This window comes from Cynocephalus volans, chromosome 2 (genome assembly GCF_027409185.1).
Source record: "Cynocephalus volans isolate mCynVol1 chromosome 2, mCynVol1.pri, whole genome shotgun sequence".
In the NCBI taxonomy this organism is placed as follows: Eukaryota; Metazoa; Chordata; class Mammalia; order Dermoptera; family Cynocephalidae; genus Cynocephalus; species Cynocephalus volans.
In genome coordinates, this window is record NC_084461.1 from 138,870,884 (window position 1) to 138,891,158 (window position 20,275).

Below are 20,275 nucleotides of genomic sequence, written 5' to 3' on the forward strand. Positions count from 1 at the left end.
TACATTTTAGTTTAGGGGAATCTGTCTTGATTCCTAAAAAGAAAATATTTGGTATGTATCCTAGGAACTACTTGTAATGACTACAGATGTTTTGCATTAGCAGTTTATTAAATGCCTCCAGCGGCCCCGGAGAGACACGATGGGATTAAATTACCCCAAGTGACTTTTTCCACTAAAAGTTACTGTCTAGCATCTGTGTATTGCTCATGTCTGGGAAGGTTTTCAGAAGCTGACAGCCAGCTTCAATGTGCTTAATCTTGAAATTTGTGGAAATTCTGCATCCTCATTGCTTACTCAGTTAATTTTAAATCTTTGTTTAAACATAACTCATTTCCTTAAAAAGAATTTTTCACTGCATATTACTTTTAGGAGAAAGCCAAAAGTTTGTGTTAAGAATTAAACACATAAACCACTGCTTCTGAGGAATTTTCTGTGATCTGTTGTCCCATAATCCTATACATACCATGGACAATGTGCTGCAGAGAGCTTGTTTGTAGAAAAATGGATCTCAGTCATTAAAGAATATTTAAATATCAAAATATAACCATGTTCACTAGCCTGGATTTACAGAGGCAGAAACTGCATCTCACATATTTCATAAAGATTTTAAACAATGGAATATACATGAAAATGTCTTTTGCTTAAACTTTGGAGTAACCAGAAAATTATCTTGCATAGAAGACAATGTTCATCATTCAAAGAGTTATTAGATTATTAATAGTTTTTTTAAAAATATATTGCTTATAAATATAATGGCAGATTTAATTTAAATTTTGTCATATTTCCTGCTTCTTCATAAGAAAAAAATACAGTTGGATTCAGAGCAGCTTCCTTTATTAAGTAAACGCAATTTCTATTATGACTCAACAAGTATTGAAAAAGCTGGATAGTACTTGGAGTGTAAGGTTTCCACAGGCACAGCTGGCTTTGAGTGTTAATCACTTGGCTTTGATCACTCGTTTCAGCCCTTCCCATGGGCCCTGTGAGCCTCCTTCAGTCTCTTCCTTGTCTAGAACATCGCCACATGCCACTGGCTTTCCTCTTAGATACCTCCTCAACCTGCCCCGTCTTCCCTGTCCTCACTGCCAGTTCTCCAGTCCAGTCTACCACCATCTTTCTGGGTCTTCTCATTCACACTTGCCTTCCTCAAGTGTCTTTTCCATAATGTAGCATCTCACTCATTCTAGGCTGCTAGAGCAGATATCACAGACCGTGTGGCTTGAACAACAGAAATTTATTTCTCACAATTCTGGAGGCTGGGAACTGAGATCAGGGTGCCAGAACGGTCAAGTTCTGGGAAGGACCCTCTTCCTGGTTTGCAGACAGCTGTCTTCTTGCTGTGCCTTCACATGGTGGAGAGAGTTCTAGTCTCTTTCCCTTCTTATGAGGACACTAATCTCATCAGCACTCTGACGACCTCACCTAAACCCAATTATTTCCCAAAGGCCCCACGTCCTAATACCATCCCATTGGCAGTTAGAGGTTCAACATATGAATTTGGTGCGTGAGGGGACACAAACTTGCAATCCATAACATGAAGCCATAGTAATCTCTGAAAAATGCTACTTTCATCAAATCAGGTCACCTGCTTAAAATCTGCACTTTGGCTTCCAAGGCTCTGCACTCTCTGGACCAACCTCCCTCTCCAGTCTCATGCCATAATGCTCCCTCTTGCTGAATACGGTCTAGCCACAGAGGTTATCCTTACCAACTTGAATTTCTCAATTCTGAAGTCTTTGCATATCCTTTTCTATTGCAACATCAAGTTAAACTTGTCAAATCTCTTCTTGACTAGTTCATTCCTAATTATTTTTCAAATATTAGCAAAACTTTTCTTCTTCAGGAAACTTGTCTGCCAGAACAGGGGATGACTTCAAGTTTTATACTTTCAACAATGTCTTTCTTTTTGAGTCTTTATCACCTTTATCACTACTGTATATTTTCTGAAATTACTTGATTACTAATTATTCGAGCCAGTCAGTGTACACTACTGAAGGTACTACCCTCTCCTAGATGATGAACTCCTGGTCTCTTTTCCTCACCACTAGAACCCCCTGCTCCTTATGTACATATTTGTTAAAAGAGTTGAACTTGGACTTTATCCAACATACCATGCTCCTGTCCTTGACTGCCCGCTTCATCCATCCAGTTATTTGGAGGATTTTAAAATAGCAGAACTGGAAACCACCTTGCAGATCATAGAACCCACCCTGCCTTATATAACCAATGGGGGAATACTACTAGGGGGCAAATTGCCAAAAGCCATATACTGAGTATGCAAAATCAGAATTAAGAACCAAGTCTTTGGTTTCCCAGTTCTCTGTTGTTTCAGAAAATCATATAACTACTTCTCTCATTTTATCACCATTTTTTAGATTGGCTTCCTTTCTTCATTATATAATCTAATTTTGCTATAAAAATATATCCTTATCAAGTAAAATATGGGTGTTATTAATGTTGTCATTCGGGTTACATCTACCCAAACAATGTGAATTTGAAAATTTACAATGTTTTTACTTTAAACAATATTCGCCAGATATTTTAACTCTGCCTTTTGAAACTGTTGAACATTTTGACCCCATATTTAAACCCAAAGATTATTTTTAATCCATGTTCATTAATTCAAAAGCATTAATCATAATTATACCAATATTAATGATGTTCATCAAGAAAGAATTTACCAGAGCCAACTCCTCCATTAAGCTAGTTTAATCAATTTTCTAAGCAGTACACTTAAACCATTTCTCATCTTTTTCAGAAAATTTCTTGAAATTATCATCTTGAGATCAATTCTTTACAAAGTATAATAAACATTTAATTATAAATTTTCTGAATCAAAATTCATTGATTATAGCTTCTGCCATAGTAATCTTCCTGTCCAGTCTTTCTCCCAAGGTCAATTTTTCTGTTTCAAGTTTTGTAAATCTCAATTTTTCTTTCAGTATTTAGTTCATAGTTAGTTTTTAACTTATACAGATTTAGGCACTTTGGAATTTATTATTTTTTAATGCAATATAAATTTTCTAGGTTAATTTTTGGAGTTTTAAAGAGTTACAAACAAGATTTTGGAATTTTTCTTTGGTTGATTGGTTGGTTTTTTAGTTAGTTGTATCTGCAATAAATTTTGCTCTCTGTTATTTTATCTCTTACAAGGTATTTTTGGTGATTATCTCTACTAATTAAGTGCAGTTTAAATTAGACAAAAGTCTGTTTGCATTTATTTGTTTTTTCCTTAAACATGGAGAACGTTTTTAGTCGTTTTCTTTGATATTCTAGAGTTGTTCTGTTTTCCCATTTGGGACAGGAGGTGGCTAAGATTAGATTGTAACCTCATGAAATTTTAGATTTGAGGGGAATACACTTTAGCTCTGGTATTTCTCATCTCATACCACATTGTATAGATGAAGAAATCAAAGGCCAGAGAGGTTATCTGATTTGCCTAAGATCACAGACATAGAACTGGATTTTAGGTCTCTTGACATCCCAGACACTCTGAGGGAAAAGAAGGACCAAACTGAGCTCTGAATTTAAGTATTTTTTCTAAAGAGGAGAAACTGGTTTTGTGTTACTATGACAACTGAGTGCATTTGAGATTTTTTTTGACCAGTTTACCCCCTACCTGTGCTAATGGGGAAAAAAAGCCATTGTACTGATCTTTATGGTGATTCAAAACACTCTAGATAGATCCTGTCACATGCTTTATAAGTTCCTGATTGATTGTGTGGAATTAAGTTATTGGGCAGAGAACCAACTGATGGAAACACATTGATGAAATCATTTTTGAGGGACATTAAATGGAACTTAAAATAAAGCTGAAATGGCTTTATGGATTTTTCACTCAAACTGTTTATGAACATTTATTGCCAGTAAATTATATTGTGTCAAAAGAGGGAATCCATAGGTATGGCTTTTAATAGAAACCTTTTTGAAATAACAAAATTTAGAGTAATTTATTACCCAGGAATGGATAGAGGATGGGGTGGGGGAATTCATCCTGATGAATGTCTGTCCACTCTTCAGCTTCTGGGAAAGTGAAAAATGGTGTGAAAATTAGAAACCTGATAGATAGGACTTGGAAAGAAATGGTCTTTTTGAAAAGTATTAATATCTCATCTCATTGTACATGTGAATTCTTTTTAGAAGAGCGATTGGGGATTTAGCAAGCATTACTTGGGGTATAAATATTGGTATTTGTTCATTTATCATAAAATGATGAGCAAGTGGAAAGCAACTCCATCTACTGAGGTACATCATATAGAGCAGTGATCGTGGGCATCAGCGGCAGAGCGGAAAGATTGAGTTCAAATTCCAGCCTCCCCTCTTAGCCGTGTGACCATAGGAAAATGTCCTGACTTCACTGAGTTTCAGATTCCACATCCATAATAACAGATATTTAAACCAAAACACCCAAGTATTCAATATAGTATCTAGTTCATGGGAAGTATTTCAAAAATGTTATTTTTTAGAGTCATACATGATATGGATAAGAGGAGGAAAAAGGGATTCATAAACATTTTATTACTAGTAGCGTTATTTTAGTAACTATCATTTATTGATTGCTGTGTGCCAAAGATTCCATTCAATCTCTTGAGATCCCTAGGACATAAAGGTACTATCACAATCCCTTCTTTTCAGAGAAGGAAACTGAGCATCAGAGAAGTTGAGTTTCAAGTCCAAGGTCACTCAGCTAATGAGAGGCTTTGAAACGTTCCCCTGGGGAGTCATATTAATGAGTCTGTCCTTCCGTGTGTGGAACATATGGGCCTCCTTGTTTAAAACCCAGCAAACCAAAACCAAAAGGTTTTTGGTTGGATGGTGGGAGCTGAGGTAGTGTGAATGTCTTGTCTTTCACTTCCAACTCACGTCCACAGCCTGTCAATCAACACCTCCTCTACTTGTCACAGCCCACCCCTCTAGTTTTTTCTGGATTGCCACTTAGCAGCTGCCACATAAAACAAGGCACTAGGGCACAGTGGCTAAAAGTGGCTTCTAGAGTCAGATGCCTGGATGTGAATCACAGCTCTCACGCTCACTGGCCATGTAACTATGAGACCCACATGCTTTTAGCCCCAGTCTTCTTATCTATAGGATGAATAGGTTCCTTGGTTTGGAGAGAAGACTACAAACCTTTTTGATCATAATTTACTACAAAGAGGTGTTTTTATTTAGGCCAAATAGTATTTCTTTATTAGCATGGTATTTTTTTTGTTTTTTTTTAAGAGGTGGAATTAAAATAATGTTTTGGATTGTGATTTTGGACATTCATTTGAAATGTAATGCAGTGAATGAGTTTTATAACAATAAATTAGTACCACCATAGAAGCAGAAGTATCAGTTAGAAATGAATTCAGTAGAAGCCTTGAGACTCTAAAGTCAATCTGGCTATACTCCATATATGACTTTGTCCCTGCCCACATGGAGCTGAAGATCTAGTTGAAGAGATGGGATGAATGTCTGCAAGGTAACTGAAGATCCCAGGTCTGTTCAGTGCCAAAGGAGTGTTGCAGTCATTTTACAAATATTTGTTGAATGCCTGCTCTGTGCCAGGCACTGTGCTAGACATTGGGAATATGACAGAGAACAGGATGTACTCCTAGCTACAAGGACAGCAAATGTAATGGAAAATCAGAAAAAGCTGAGCACCTGAGCTCAGGTGTTCAAAGGAAATCATGTTCTTTCCACAGACATTTAATGAGCACCTGTAATGTGCTGGATGACTTTATTGTAACTTCTATTGTATTTTCTTGGAGTCACTTGAGAAGGTGGCAGAGCTGAGAGCCACCAGCTGCAGGAGAGTAGATTCTTCTTGAGCCTAGGATAGCCAGATGTAAGAAATCAAGCAGCGGATGAGTTTCAATCATTATACCTGACAAATGAAGAAACATACTCAGCATGAAGTTGGGATGGGACAAAGAAAGTGATAACAGCTTTTGAGGCTCATTTACGTAAGAATGTCATTCCTCATTTTTGGATAATTGGTCTGAAGAAATGTAACATATATCCTACGATGTGCACATTATTCTGCACAGTCAAAAGTTGTGAACTAGGTATTCTTGGGCTCCAATGGCCTTATGAAACAGTGGGTGTGGGCATGACAAGCGGGTGAAACATTAAACATCACAGCATTGTAATAACAGTTTACATAACAAAGCTCGTCCATGGCAGTACTGATTGCCATGTGGGTAAGTTGGGTAATTGAGGCTGACTTGAATAGAGGTAGTACTCTTTCTACTGCAGTTTTCATAGAATTCTTGGTAGAGGAAGGGAAGATTTGAGCTGGAACTAAAGAGTATGAACAATATAAGCTGAAATAACTGTCCTTGCTGTATTGAGATATATAATTGTTCCTTTAAATCATAGTTTTAAAAATAGAGTTCAAATGGCTAAGAACAGAGCCTCTCTAAGAGTTTCACAGTGCAGCCCCTGTTCAGTGCAGTACTGGGAGTTGTTCCAGAGCAGGTTGAAGACAGTATTGAAAGGTGGTTAAGGGCATGCCTGGGGCCTCTTCCTGATGTGTTCTGTGAGTCCTGCAGGGCTGTTTCATCTTTGGCCACCCCCACAGTGCCTGTGGCCTACAGGTTCCTCAAAAGATCACGAAAATGTTGGAGATGTGGAATGTATACTCTAAAAAACCAAATTTAATACATCTTCAACAAAAGCTACATTATAGTCTCTAATCCAACCCATTCTTATTCAGTTATATGGAATATAATAAAATTTAAATCACAAAAACAAAATTAATAATTTATGAATAACAAAACTATGGATATTCTTATGAAATTTACATCAAAAAAGTAAAATTTTTATATATATGTTTTGATATATTTGAAATGATGTCAAATGATGTGGTTTGGGGTCTTGAAAAGTAAGAGTGTCTACAGGATGAGAACGATCTTAAATGGCCCAATTGTTAATGTCTGTATGCCTACTGAAACTGTCAATTTTACGGGGTTGTTGTGGGGAATACATGAGTGAGCTAGTATATATGAACTTACATGATGGTGTCTACCATATAGGAGTCACTCAAAATGTCAGCATAAAATAATAGTTATTATTCATCAAGTTATTCCTTCAATGGCCATATATAATATTAAGTAGAAACATTATTTTCTGACTTTACTTATAATAGTCGGTTATATAAAAAAATATTAAGTATTTCTATAGTTGCTACAAAATTAAAGAAACCAATTCATTTTCCTGGACTTGTCATTTTTTCAGGATAAATCTAGATTTGAAATAATAGTGGTTAATGGGGGATTTCTAGGTGTAATAAAAACACAAGAAGATTCTAGACATTCACACATAAATGCAAGATATTATTCTGCCCCTCCCTACAGCATTAAGGAAGTACACCAAATGAAAAGAAACACATTTACTTCAAAGTACAGGATACTGCCTTGGCTAAGTTTAATTGAAAAACTAATATCCAGTGCAATTGTCTGAGGTTTAAATGATTTGAAAACACTTTAGGAGTAGACAAATCAGATAATCGCAGTCTTTATGGCTAGAAAGTTTCAGCTGATGTTGAAAAGTTGTAAAGATAAAAGTTTATAGCACAGTCAAGAGCTAAATGTCTAGGTTGGGCTGGGGATCAGTGTTAACACTCAAAGTGTAAGAATGCCGAACTTCAGATGATCTCTCAGTGTTCTGTTTTGCTTAACTTTTCAAGATGATAGTGTAGAACTTTACTGAAAAACTTTCGCTTCTCATTAGGCAAATAATTTACTGTGTTCTCTACCATCTAACCCATTGCTCAAATGACATAGGCGGTATGTGATTTGTGCCCTGCATTGCAAGAAGAGGGCTTTGCCTGCTGTTTTTCAAAAACATTTCTGGCTGGGTGACTATTAATAGTTTGTAAAAGACAAGATTCAGACCTTACCATTTCTGGGCTTTTTTTTTTTTTTTTTTTTTTTTGGAAGCCAAGATGGAATTTGCCCCATGGCTTCCCTCTGATCTCAGCAAGAACACTTTCAAAAGATGTTCCTTGTTTTTTCAAAGGCTGTTTGCATGAGTTGATTTAATGCTCTCCTATCAGAAGCCCTAAAGCCAGTGGCAAAATGTGTGTATTGGATTGTGTAATGGATTCACTGCATTTAGCTCCAGTCAGTGTGTTGATTGTGCCCCCAGGTGACTCCTGCAACATCTCCAACCTCTGTTTGCTTTTGTCTTTTGTTTACAGGAGCGGAGGGCACAGTGTTCCCTAAATCTATAGAAACACCTAATGTCAGGGCAGACCCCTTCAAGGAACTAAGGTAAACTTCTGACTTTGGTTTGCATTGATTAGTGGCTATTTCCTTTCTCTGCACAACTGACCAATGATTCATTTTGAATAAATAATAACAGTACCACAACATGAATACATAAGTTGGGAAAGATTGGAGAAGGCCAGAAAATAATCTACAACCAAAAGAAAAATTTCTCTGAGAACTTAAGAAAATTGAGGGTCTGGGGTAAGAGGTTGACAACTTTGTATCTGCGAGATTTAGATTCATTCATTTGCATCGGTTGTATCCTGCTGTATTTTGTGGTACCAAAAATATATCCAGTTAGAAAACTAGTCAGTAATTGGTGCTAATCAGCCCAAAGAAAAGTGCTGTTTAAAAGAAGCTGAAGTCTGAATACAGTACAGATGTTTTTCTATGTAACAAGCTCTCCATTACTTGGAGTGGTATGGTGCTAGGTGCTAGAACTACCTTCTGTGGATATTCCATGTACTGGTGTTTAACTTCAAATATCCATAAGCATACTGGTTTAGCAGAGGATGGCCCTGAGATGCTGTGTACTCACCACCACCAACTATGGAAAACATAAAAGAACAACAGATATGTAGATGAGTAGATAGACAGACACACAGAGAGACATAGAGATATTGTCTGAAAACCACTCTGGTCCAGCCGCTAAAGGACCATCTCCCAATCCCCCAAAAGAAATACATAAAAAATAGTATGTTGATACAAATGTAACTGTTATTTCTATTGTATAATTATAATTATGAAGAATTCAGTGAATACTGGCTTTCTTCATTTCTGGTAGGGTTTTTTTTTTTTAACCTAACACCAATCATAAATCACCAAATGACCGTAAATAGCATTGAATAACCATTTCGTAATAGACATCAGCCATAAGTAAGTGTGTTTGCATCGCACAAGTCACATCTCTTCTTTGACGATGCAGTCTCAAGACCTATGCTTTGCTCAAACAGAATTGCCATGTTGGAGCTTGTGTTTCCCTTAACAGAAACACATTCTCAGTAAGTGGAAAATACATCACCTTATTACAAAACCCATAACATTTTTTGCAAAGCCTGTAAGTCTTTATGAATATAGGGAAAGAAATTGCACCAAAAGAAGACAATAATTGGTGGGGAATGTGAACCTTTTCAGAGCAAAATTGCACATACAGTGGGCCATATTTCTGAGGTTACACACCACACCACAGGGTTTTATTTTCTACTAGCATAACTGTTTTCAGTACCGCTTCCATATGCCAGAAGTTACCTGACTCTGTTAACTAGATCCTGTGTTTCATATAATGTTCTGAAGTTGGACTCTTTTAAGCAAATCCACCCAAGGAAAGCTGCAGTTTTAGGACTCTATGACAGAGAGCTTATTCTCCGAGTGTGCAATGAACCCACACGTCTGTGATGTAAGAGCCCTTTCGAGACAAGCTAATGGGTAGCCTAGTTCCCTTTCTTTTCATGCTCCTCCCTAGGAGCAGGTTTCTTACAGAACTAGCCAGTAATGAGTGCTGATCAGCTCAAAGGCTGTATAAAACAAGCTGAACTCTAAATACAGCACAGATGTTTTTCCTGTGGAATAAGCTCTCCATTACCTGGAAGACTTGGGAAATATAGGAGGAAGGAATTTAGGCTCACTTGGCTTTAAGCAGTAAAATTAATCTTCCGTAGTTAAAAACAAACCCAACCAAATAAAAAGACAACTCTGCATGCATTAGCCCACTTTAGATATCTATATCCTGAAGAACACAGAACCGAGATTTTGCTCATACAGTGCTATAGACATAGTCTCTGTACACAACCTGTGGGAAATCCTGGAACCTACTTTAAAAAAATTAAACCTCTAAAGTTCCCAGGCAAATCTTCTAAGTCTAGAGCAACAAGGCAAATGAAGACTTTAGGTAGTCGCTGCATCTCCATCACTTATTCTACAGTTATGGGCGTATTCCACAGAAGCTAGGAAAAAATTGTCTTATAGGAAGCATGAGAATATTTTTGAACATAATTCAAAACTGTTCTTTTGTTTGCCCCTGCTGTTTAAACTGCGCAATCCAGGTGATAGCCTGGACTGAGTCTGCAACCTTGTCCCTCATCCTTCTGGAATTTTTTTTTTTAATGGCATTTTGTAGGAGAGTCTGTGAACAACTGAAAAGATAGCCAATTGTGGTCAGTAGATTAGTCCAAACCAATGTGTCTGTGAATGTTCCATATTTGTCTTTTAAGGGTGTCACATTTTTCAACATGCTATTGATTGGTATTGACCTTGGATATTGAGTAAATAGGTAATTAACTTGGTGACTAAGTCATCTGGCCTCTGACGTTAGCACTGGATCAGTCTTACTTGGCCACATTCATGCTGGTGTGTCTTCTAGACTTAAGAAAGTAGAGTAATTTGAGTGAGATCCTTGGACTTGTACCAGCAGGTGGAAATGAGTGAACTGTTCAGGCTAAGCAGAAGCAGGCCACTCCTCAGTGGAAGCCCACTGCAAACCTATATGTGGCTTGAAGCTAATCGTGGAGCCCTGCTGTCTGTAAAATGCAAGATCACTTCTAGCACCAAACAGCTAATCCATTTGTGTTATTTTGCCTTTTTGTTTTAAAATAATTTTAGATTTAAAGAAGAATTGCAAAATTCATAGACTATTCCCATATACCCTTCACCCAGTTTTCTCCAAAGTTAACATCTTACATATCCATGGTATAGTTAGCAAAACTAAGAAATTAGCATTGTTGTTCTATAAAGTCATACTTTACATAAGGATGCTATCTGAATATCATATAGATTTAAAAATATACAAAAATAAGTTCAACAGAAAAGCTATTTGTTGAGATTTGTTGAATTAATTGATCTTTAAAACTCTCACTGCAGTTAATTTGGAATGTTTTTAATGAGGGTTTCTGGTTTTTCTTTAGTGTTCTGAACCCAAATTTTCTTGGTATTATTTGTTATAAATGGTAAATAAACTGAGTTAAAAGATCACAGCTTATTTATACTTAGACAGTCTTTTAAAATAATCAAGCAAAGATTTACATATCCATGTACTTCACTTACCCAAGCAATCAAATGCGAGAAAATTGCATGTATTTTAGAAAGTTTCTCCATTGGGGTAACTTTTGTTTCCCCAAACCTCTGTCTTGGCTGTTGGAGGTTTTTTGTTTGATCTCTCATTATGTTTTTTTTTTTTTTTTTTTTTTCTTGCTTGTTTGTTAATGAAAACCAGATTTGAGGCCTCGGGCATTTTTTCCTGGAAGATCTCAGTTAAAGGGGACATAGTTTCCTCTTTGCTACAGTTTTAGTTCACTGCTTTTCTTTCAGAGTTACTGCAGTTACTAGATTTGCAGTCTTTGCTTAAGATGTTTGTAAAGAATCCAGAGTTGAGCTCAAAAATGCAAAAAAGAGTTGCTTCTTTTTAGACAAATAAGGAGTGTTACAAAGGTCTATGCCAAACATCCATCTCAGGCAAAGTTTGTTCATTTTACCCCTGCAAAGTAGCTGAAATAATAACATGTTACTCTAGATTCAGACTATACTTAAAAAGGCACTATACAGGCACTATACCCATCCCTTGAAATTAGAAAACCTAAACTTGAATAGAAATTGGATTTTAATAAATTCACAATCTTAAAATGTGAATATATTTAATGTTCACTTGTTCCTTTTTTTTCCTGGAGTCTATATAAAGACAAATGGAAAAAAATCACTGATCTGAGTCTGTTCATGATCTGAAACAGGAAATAGGCTATTCAGTTTTGCATATGTATTTTCTCTAAGAACAGAGGCTGCCTTTGAATGCCTACCTTGGTCTAAAAGTCCTTTCAACTGTGAAGTTTCCTTGTAGGATTCTGATCCTACAAGAACAGGAAGTAGACTGTGAAATCTTATTTCTTAGACATATACCATGGGAAATATGAAAAAAGAGAGGAGGATATATAGATTACTATGCTCATATATCCAACTCTGTTCCCCTAAATATCTCCAAAAGCTTAGAAGAAACCACAAAAGAGCAAGAAATCAAAAGGTTTCTTTAAAAGAATTCTTCATTCTCACTCAGCTAATATGATAATGTGCTCTTATGTTACATACAGTTATAACAAGTGTGATGACCTGATTATCCAGCTCAAGGAAGATCAGAAACTGTTTACCAAGTACTTTTTGGACATTTATTAGGAGTCAAAATGTGATAAACACACTTGGAATGCAGAGATAAATAAAATGAGTACTCAAATAATTTATAGTTAAGATGAATACAACAGAAATGTAACCCCAAAATACAATACAATGTGATAATTGCTAGGATGGAGGTATGAACAAAACAAAACAAAACAATACAGAGAAGGGGGCTGGCTGGTTAGCTCAGATGGTTACTGCATAGCCTTATAACACCAAGGTCATAGGTTCAGATCCCCATACCAGCTAGCTGCCAAAAAAAATAAAAATAAAAATACAGAGAAAGGCTAAATCTACCTGGGAGTGCTAGGTAAGGCTACGTAAAGGATGTAAGCTTTGGGTTGATAGAAAAGAGAAAAGGTAAAAGTAAATAAAGAGGTCTTAGAATTCAAAAGGAATGGTTTTCTAGGGCCATTTAGTATAGGGGCAAATAGCCCAACATATTTCCATAGCTCCCCAAAACATTCCTGAATATTTACAAAAATGGGGGTTTGTAATATAATTTTCTTTATGACAATTGTGTTTTTTAATAAATTGTGTGAAAGCAATTTCAGATAGTTACAAAAGACTTTAAAGATTATTTAAAAATTAGTACATCGCATAATTTAGGACTGAAAAATTCACTCATTTCAAACTATTCTACAGCTCCAAATAAATAAGGTATTACTTTGTTACTGTTTATTTTTCTCCATGATATTACTAGGATTTTAATGATAAAGCAGAAAAATTGTAAGATACATCTGTTACTCCCTGTATTCACTTGAACATTCTGTAGGTTTTATGTATTTTTTTAATGGAAAAGTACTAAAATCTGAACTCCTTTGGGAATGTGTGCATTTAAAGTCTGTGACTATCACAGTGAAACAAGGATTAGACAAAGCTTACACAAGTTGACAAAAATAAATTCTTTCTTTAATTTTAGGATGTCCGTAGCCAACTAAATATTTGTTCGCTCTCATGATGTATAAATTTTAGCTAACAAAAGAGTCAGTCTGTCAGAGCCACAGGGTTCAATTAATTAGAGGCTTGGTAATCCCCCTCGCCACCCCTCACCCCCCACCCCCCACCAAAGGTTACAATAGGGAAAATATTGAATAGATAGTCTGACTTGTAAAAATATATGTTGAAAGATATACACAGAGGACTGTATATTGAGCTTTTTAGCTGTGGGTACATAGTATGTGGGGCAATACCACTGAACACTATTGTGGAAGAAATTCCTACATTTTCTTCCTTTTGAACATTTTGCAAACATGTTCTATAATTCTCTTCATCTCCTTTTCTCTCCCTTATCCCCTCTCCTAGCACTCCATGTACTTGGAATAAGTTTTTTAATTTTGTTTTTCATGCATAGGATTAAGAATTATTTGATCATGTAGCATGAATATTAAAATGATTCAAAGAAAAAATGAAAAACTAAAGTGGACCAAATTATAGCTGTTACTCCAGCCTTACAACATGGAAGAATTGTGAACAGTGCCCATGGTGGTCAGTAGCCTGTCCTTTGAAGGTGCCTTGTGCTGGGTTTGAATTTGGCCCCCATGATGCCTGTCTGCCTTGTGAATCTGGCAAGTCTCTTAAGCTCTCCTAACCCCAGTGCCTAGAACATAGGAAAAGCTCCTTGAGCATAAGCTCAACAATTGTTAGCTTTTGAAAGGGGAGGTGAACATCTCTTTCTAAACAGTGCTCAAGAACTCAGACAGGATTCCCAGAGTTTGAAATTGCATCAGCCAGTAAAAAGTTTTCATGGTAACCAACAGTTCTTTCTCCATTAAGGAAAACAAAAAACAAAAAATAGAACCAAACACAACTACTGTACTTACATCTACTATTAACAACATTTTATATAAAAGAAAGGATATTTTAACAGAGTACAGAAAGCATAACCTTAGAATAAAAGACAGTCGCATACATTGGATCCATTTAACTCTGTGAGTATTATCATGTCACTGTGTTGCCTCTATTTTCTCGTTTTGCCAAAGATGCAAGTGACTGCATCAAAATTCTTCTCCTCACACAGTCTGCATTGCCTGCCCAGAAAACAGGAAGGTTGAGAGCCACAGACTATGGCATAATGAGCTCCACTTGATTTTAAGGTCATCCTGTTTGAAACTCCAAAACTAATACATCTGCCCCCTTTCGAGACCAGTCAATTAATACATATGTGTCCTCTTTTCCCCTCTCTTTTCTTCCTCCTGTATTCTGACATGCTGTCATTCTTCCCTTCCTTCCCTGTTAGTATCAGTTCTATAGTTTGAATTTATCTGTATATTTCCTGTTTCTCCCTTATCCCCAATATTTCTCTAGGATGCCCTTTTCTTCATGGTTCTCTTGTGTGTAGAAGAAACAAACATGACAAAGGAAAACTGATGCTTCAGGATTTGAGATATTTCCATCTTCCCCCTTGACATGTTTATCTAAAGCTTTTATTTTATAAATGTGATAGAAACTATATTTTGAAGTCAGTAAACCTATATATTCTGTTTTCATCTCCTACGCACATTATAGTTCTGCCGTTGGAGGCCAGGGAAAAATGGACAGCAGATAACACCACGGGAGAAGATGGAGCGTGGATATAGGGGAGTCCCATTCAGAGAGGAGGAGGGTGTTAAATCGTGGGAAGAAGATAGGAAATGTAAGCAAAGTAAGAGGTGAAATATATGTCCTGATGACCTCTCTTCTCTGAGTCACGGAGGGAAGAAGCCAGTTAGATGGTTTTAAGGAAAGTCGAAAGCACATTTTCATTTGAGACTCTGGGAAGAGGGCAGTGTGCAGGGTGGTCTCACAATCACCTGCACTGTTGTTATGTGGCTGGAGAGGGGGAAAGGGTTGGGTTAGCACCCTTGAGTCTCCTTCAACTCCTGGAGCAAGGGTGGATGGTTAGTATAAGTGCTCACATGGAGTCCTGATGAGGAACGTGGATAGATAACTGGTGATGGAGGCTGGCAGGCTTCTAGGGAGATTCCCTGCAGTGCGGCTGAGGCTCCGAAACATAGTCCAGCTTGGGGGTGGAGCAGGAGGCACACCCAAGCATCATGGTCCAGCAGCACCATTCACAGCCGATACTCAACGGGTGCTGACCGGGTGTGGAGAGAACCAGCCAGAAGCCATCCACTGAGATTTTCAGCATGGGCTACTAACCAGACACCTGGTACTGATCAGAACCACATCTCCTGGAATCTGAATTTTCTTTATTCCTGTTATCTGAAGGTAACATAAGCCGCTTCCCTTCTGTACCCATAATGATATCCTGAAGACAGAAAGAAAATTTGAAAGACTTATTATCTATCCTAAAGTGAAAGTGTTCCCCAGTTGGAACTACCTTCTGCCTCAACAGAGTACTGTGACTATATTATTGTTTTTATCTTGATTAAAATGTCAGCCGCTGCCATTTATTATGTGAAGTGCATGGGGTATATTGTTCTATTATTCTTAAGAAACACACAATTGTTTTTGACTCTTCCATTTTTCCCCCAGTAGGATGGCCCCACTGGGTGGATAGACAGAAAATCTTGCTTAATTACACCCTTTATGATCCTGGCTTGAAGCCAGCCTTGTTTTATTCCAATTATAACCTTTTCAAAACAAAGAGTAATGGGAGTTTAGAGGAAAAAGCTGACAACAATTTTTACCTGAAAAAAATTGAGAACCAGAAGTGAATTATAAAAATAAAATCAGCCAATGGATATCTTTTTTTTTTTCCTTGATCCAGAATTGTCCATGGTTTGTTAGAATATAATACAAATGAGAATAAGATCATCAGATCTCAGAAAGAATGAGATAAACTTGCCCAATTTCCTGGTCATGAGCTATGTGCCATGTTGGGCCAAATGTCATTCCATTCTTTGCTAGCCTGTGGCTTCCACTAACTTGAACATAAACTTTCAGAACAAAAATGCTCACACACACAACCTTAACGTGACTGATCTGGTCATCTCCAGTTACCCTTTCCCCTACCTCCAACCCTTCCTTGTTAACATCTCTCTGTTCTCCTCCTCTTTATTTTCCATTTCTTCGATTGAACTTTTAATTTCTGCACACATATATTAAATTCTACAAGTTCTTCATTCTGTGGTGGTTCCATTTTATAGCATCCTGTATTAGTTTCATAGATATACTGTTGTTTCTTTTTCATTATGTTAATAATAGTTTCTCTTAAGTGTCTTTTCTCCATTTTTAAAAAAAACTCAGGTCTTTGGCTCGCTGATTGGAGCTTTATCAAATGGTTGATGATTCATGAATGTCTATTCATCTTTAAGACTGAAGCATTAGGATCTGTTAGAAAGTTTTGTGTGCATGAATTGGATTTGCTGGGTGGTGGGCTTTGAGGTAGGATGATAAGCTGTGACTTTTAGGTGGATGACCCCAAATGTCAGAATCTGTAGGTCTTTTCTCTTGGGCTCGTCAGTTTCTCCAGAGAGGAATTCTATTCCCTTGCTTGGGATAAGGCTGGTTGTCAATATATTCATATTGGGTGGGGCCTGGGAGGTCTCACTCTTCAATATGCAGGCTTTCATTTAATTCTGTTTTCAGTACAGCACTGCTACCTCAGTTGCCGTGGTATCACAGAGCCCAGAGTTACAGCGAGGATTGCCTGGTCGCCAGGGTGTATGCAGTAAAAAACCAGTCTAGGAATCTGACCATTTTCCATGGAGACCTCAAACATTCTTCCTGATTGCAGCCCCACCAGATACTCCTAAGCACAGAGGTTCCTGGTAGCTCCAGTTCCTGGGCCTCGCCAGTATTTTGCAGCTTGAATCACCTTGCCTCTTGGTCTTCACTAAACCCATAGGCTTTTAGCTTTTTCTAGTCTCCTGTCGTCTGACAATGAAGTTACTATTTGTTGTTTGCATTCCAACTTCCAAAGTGGTGTTGATATCTTTCTTCTCTTACCTCTTCTCTTGTTCCTTGTGGATTTGGGCCATTTGGGGTCCATTTATAGTCATTGCATTAGTGTTTCAGGAAAGAGGAGAGGTAGACAAGGGTGTTCAGTTCACCATTTAGTCAGAAGTCTTCTCTTCTCTGTCTGTGGGCTTCGGCCATACTGTATTCCTGGTTTGCCCTAGATTGCCTTAGAGCCTTTGTGTGGCTAGTCCCTTTTCCTGAAATACTCTACTCTCTTTCTGGATAATCCTATTCATTTTTCAACTCTCATCTTGAACAACACTTCCTAACCTGAGGGGATCGTTCTTGGCACACCCCCAGGCTCACTATGGTCCTCCTATTACAAACACACCAAGCATCCTATACTTCTCCTTCATTTTGGATTGACTGACTGAGATGTATTCCACCTGTGCTATTGTCCACAAGGGATTTTGAGATAGATGAATCATTACAAATCCATTCTCCTCAAAAGTGTGTGCTCAACCAGCAGGAAGGTCAGTCACTGCCTCCAACACACCGTTTGTAAAGGATGGCTACCAACGTCTTCCTGTTTTGTCTAAGCAGCTATTTATCCCATGCCTTTCTTTCTTCTACCCATAATAAGTCATTTCCAAAAGAGAATAATTCATTTCTCTCTTTTTCAAGCAGTTTCCAAATTTCACATTTCTTATTCATCTGTGTGTTTTGCAGTAGTCTCGCTCCAGCAGAACTGTGCTTAACTTGAAGGCTCTAGTCTACAGTTCCTATTCATTTTGTCAACCACGGTTAGTGTAATTTATAGACAACTGCCAAGTCCCCTTTCACCCAGTTATACTTTTCATCACTGCTTCCTGTTCACAAAGGAAGATGAGTTTGCAGTTCTTTGTATTTTTTCACACATACAGCCTTACTCATTAGTGATAATTTTCCTAGCCTGGCATCTGAGCTCAGACACACTCACTCCAGAATAACAAAGCCCAGAAGAATTTGAACCCTTTGACAATCTGTGTACCATACCCGTAACCTTGAATAGGAAATAGATGCTAATAAATTCAGGGTCTTAAAAATGTGAATTACAGTCATTTCACACTCCGTGGCGGCTTCATGCTGAAGAAATAGCTTAAAACTTAATTACCATGCTTGTCCCTCTTTAAGTGCAGATGACATTCCTCAGATAGATTTTTGCAATGACATCGGAGGAACAGAGTTGAGAAACTAATTAGTTATTCATGATGGAGAATATTGACTGTGTACTGATTAAAGGAAAGTGTTGACATCCTTTCCAACATGATGCATCTGTCTATTAGTTTATGATTCTCCCTCTGGTCCTCATAGAAAGCTCTTTGGAAAATGATGGAAAAGCCCTTCAGCCTTTGAATGCAGACGTATAGAGAAAATCTGCAAGATGAGTGGGAGTAAAATGGAGAGCAGAAGTCATTAGGCTTCTTCTCATTACGTACCCCTGCAAATGACTGGGCTGCACTTAGACGACCATTTCTGAGACACACAACCATAATGGATTGGACATGGCCCCTCCCGGCGCGTGAGAAGCCATTACAACACATTCAGTACTTCAGTAGCACATTCCAGAGCTAGAAGTTGGTTAGGAGAGGATGACGTATGGAGGGTCTGTCCCCTGTCACATAATAACCCTGCAGTGTGAGTCATGCAGCCAATAAATGAACACATAAAGACATAATCCCCCTTTCTTTGTGCGAGGTGTAATATTCTTACAAAAAGAGAATTTTGCTCTTTATTCTAATGACCTAGTATGGCTCAGGAATGAGGGGGGCAGAACCAGAAGTGGGACAGCTTAATGTAAGAAAGCAGATTCTAATGATCTGTGGTAAATTATCTCCCTTGATAGTCATGAGGGGCCCCATCACTGAGAGACTCAAGGCAAAGGAGACTGTTACATCAGGGCTATTACAGAGCTGTGTCAAGAACCAGAAGGAGAGAGGGTTTTAACTAAGTGACCTTTCAGGTCTGCTCTAATATGAAGATTTTAAGACTCAGGCTTCCAAGTGCTGCTCAAGGATACAATTTTACCAGAAACTCCTCATTAAGTTTAAATTCTTTGAAAAGCTCTATTCATTGAAGGACAAAATCTGTGACCAGATTTCCTTTTTATGTCTTATACTATGCGTGGTTGGAGAACAATTCAAATTCTTTTAGTGCTTTGTAAACTTCAAAGCATTTTCACAAATACTTTCTCAAAAACTTCCTAAAGCCAGATGGGAGGCATTGACTTCATTCCCGTTTTACAGATGAGAAAACTGAGGGGTAAATATGAAACACCTGCTGCTTGGCATAGTGAAAGGCCATATCCTTTCTCACAGCTAAGTCTTATGGTGTTAGTAGATGGGGCAGAATCTCTGTGCACTGGTGGTAGAACATGATAAAGATTAGCAACAGAGCTCTGGGGTCAGACTGCTGGACACTGGATCCTGGTTTTGCCACCGGCTAGAATGTGACTCTGTCTCAATTACTTCCTTTGTGAAAAAGGGAGGTCGGTTCTTACAGCACCAACCTCAGAGGACTTTGTGAGAATTAAATGACCTGATGTATATGAACTACTTCAAACATTACCTAGAATTTAGGGCTTAATCAATGTTAGTTTCATGGGCTTTGTGGGTGAAGTAATAGATTGTTACTCATTCTCAAGAATGACCCAGGAATCTATCCCAGTGATCAGGTAATTTGCCCATATCATATTGATCAGCAAGAAGTTAATAGCCTATTTTGTACAAGTCAAGACAATCAATACAATAACAAAACAAGTGGGAGCCAATTAATTTGCCACATTGGTCCCAAAATTTGCAGTGAACTTTAACCCTGCTTTTGAAATTTTCTTACAGCAAAGGTATTTGCCTATGTGAAGGCATGCAAGAGCCAACCCTTTTCCCAAAAAGTGGCAAACTGACAAACTTAAGCACTACACAGACAGAATGAAGTGGTAAATATCGTGGTAATGAATGCAAAGAGCTTTTGAACTTTTTCTGAAT

At 37.7% G+C, this 20,275-nt stretch overlaps 1 protein-coding gene across 4 annotated transcripts in view; it reads left to right on the plus strand.

Annotated features, from left to right (window-relative positions):
- SGCD (sarcoglycan delta) overlaps positions 1–20,275 on the plus strand; it is a 422,769-nt gene that overhangs the window by 325,439 nt on the left and 77,055 nt on the right. For all 4 annotated transcript variants that reach the window (XM_063084383.1, XM_063084377.1, XM_063084389.1 and 1 more), the window contains exon 6: positions 8,183–8,255. In XM_063084383.1, the coding sequence (XP_062940453.1) occupies positions 8,183–8,255 (73 nt within the window). The remainder of the gene's footprint in view (positions 1–8,182; positions 8,256–20,275) is intronic.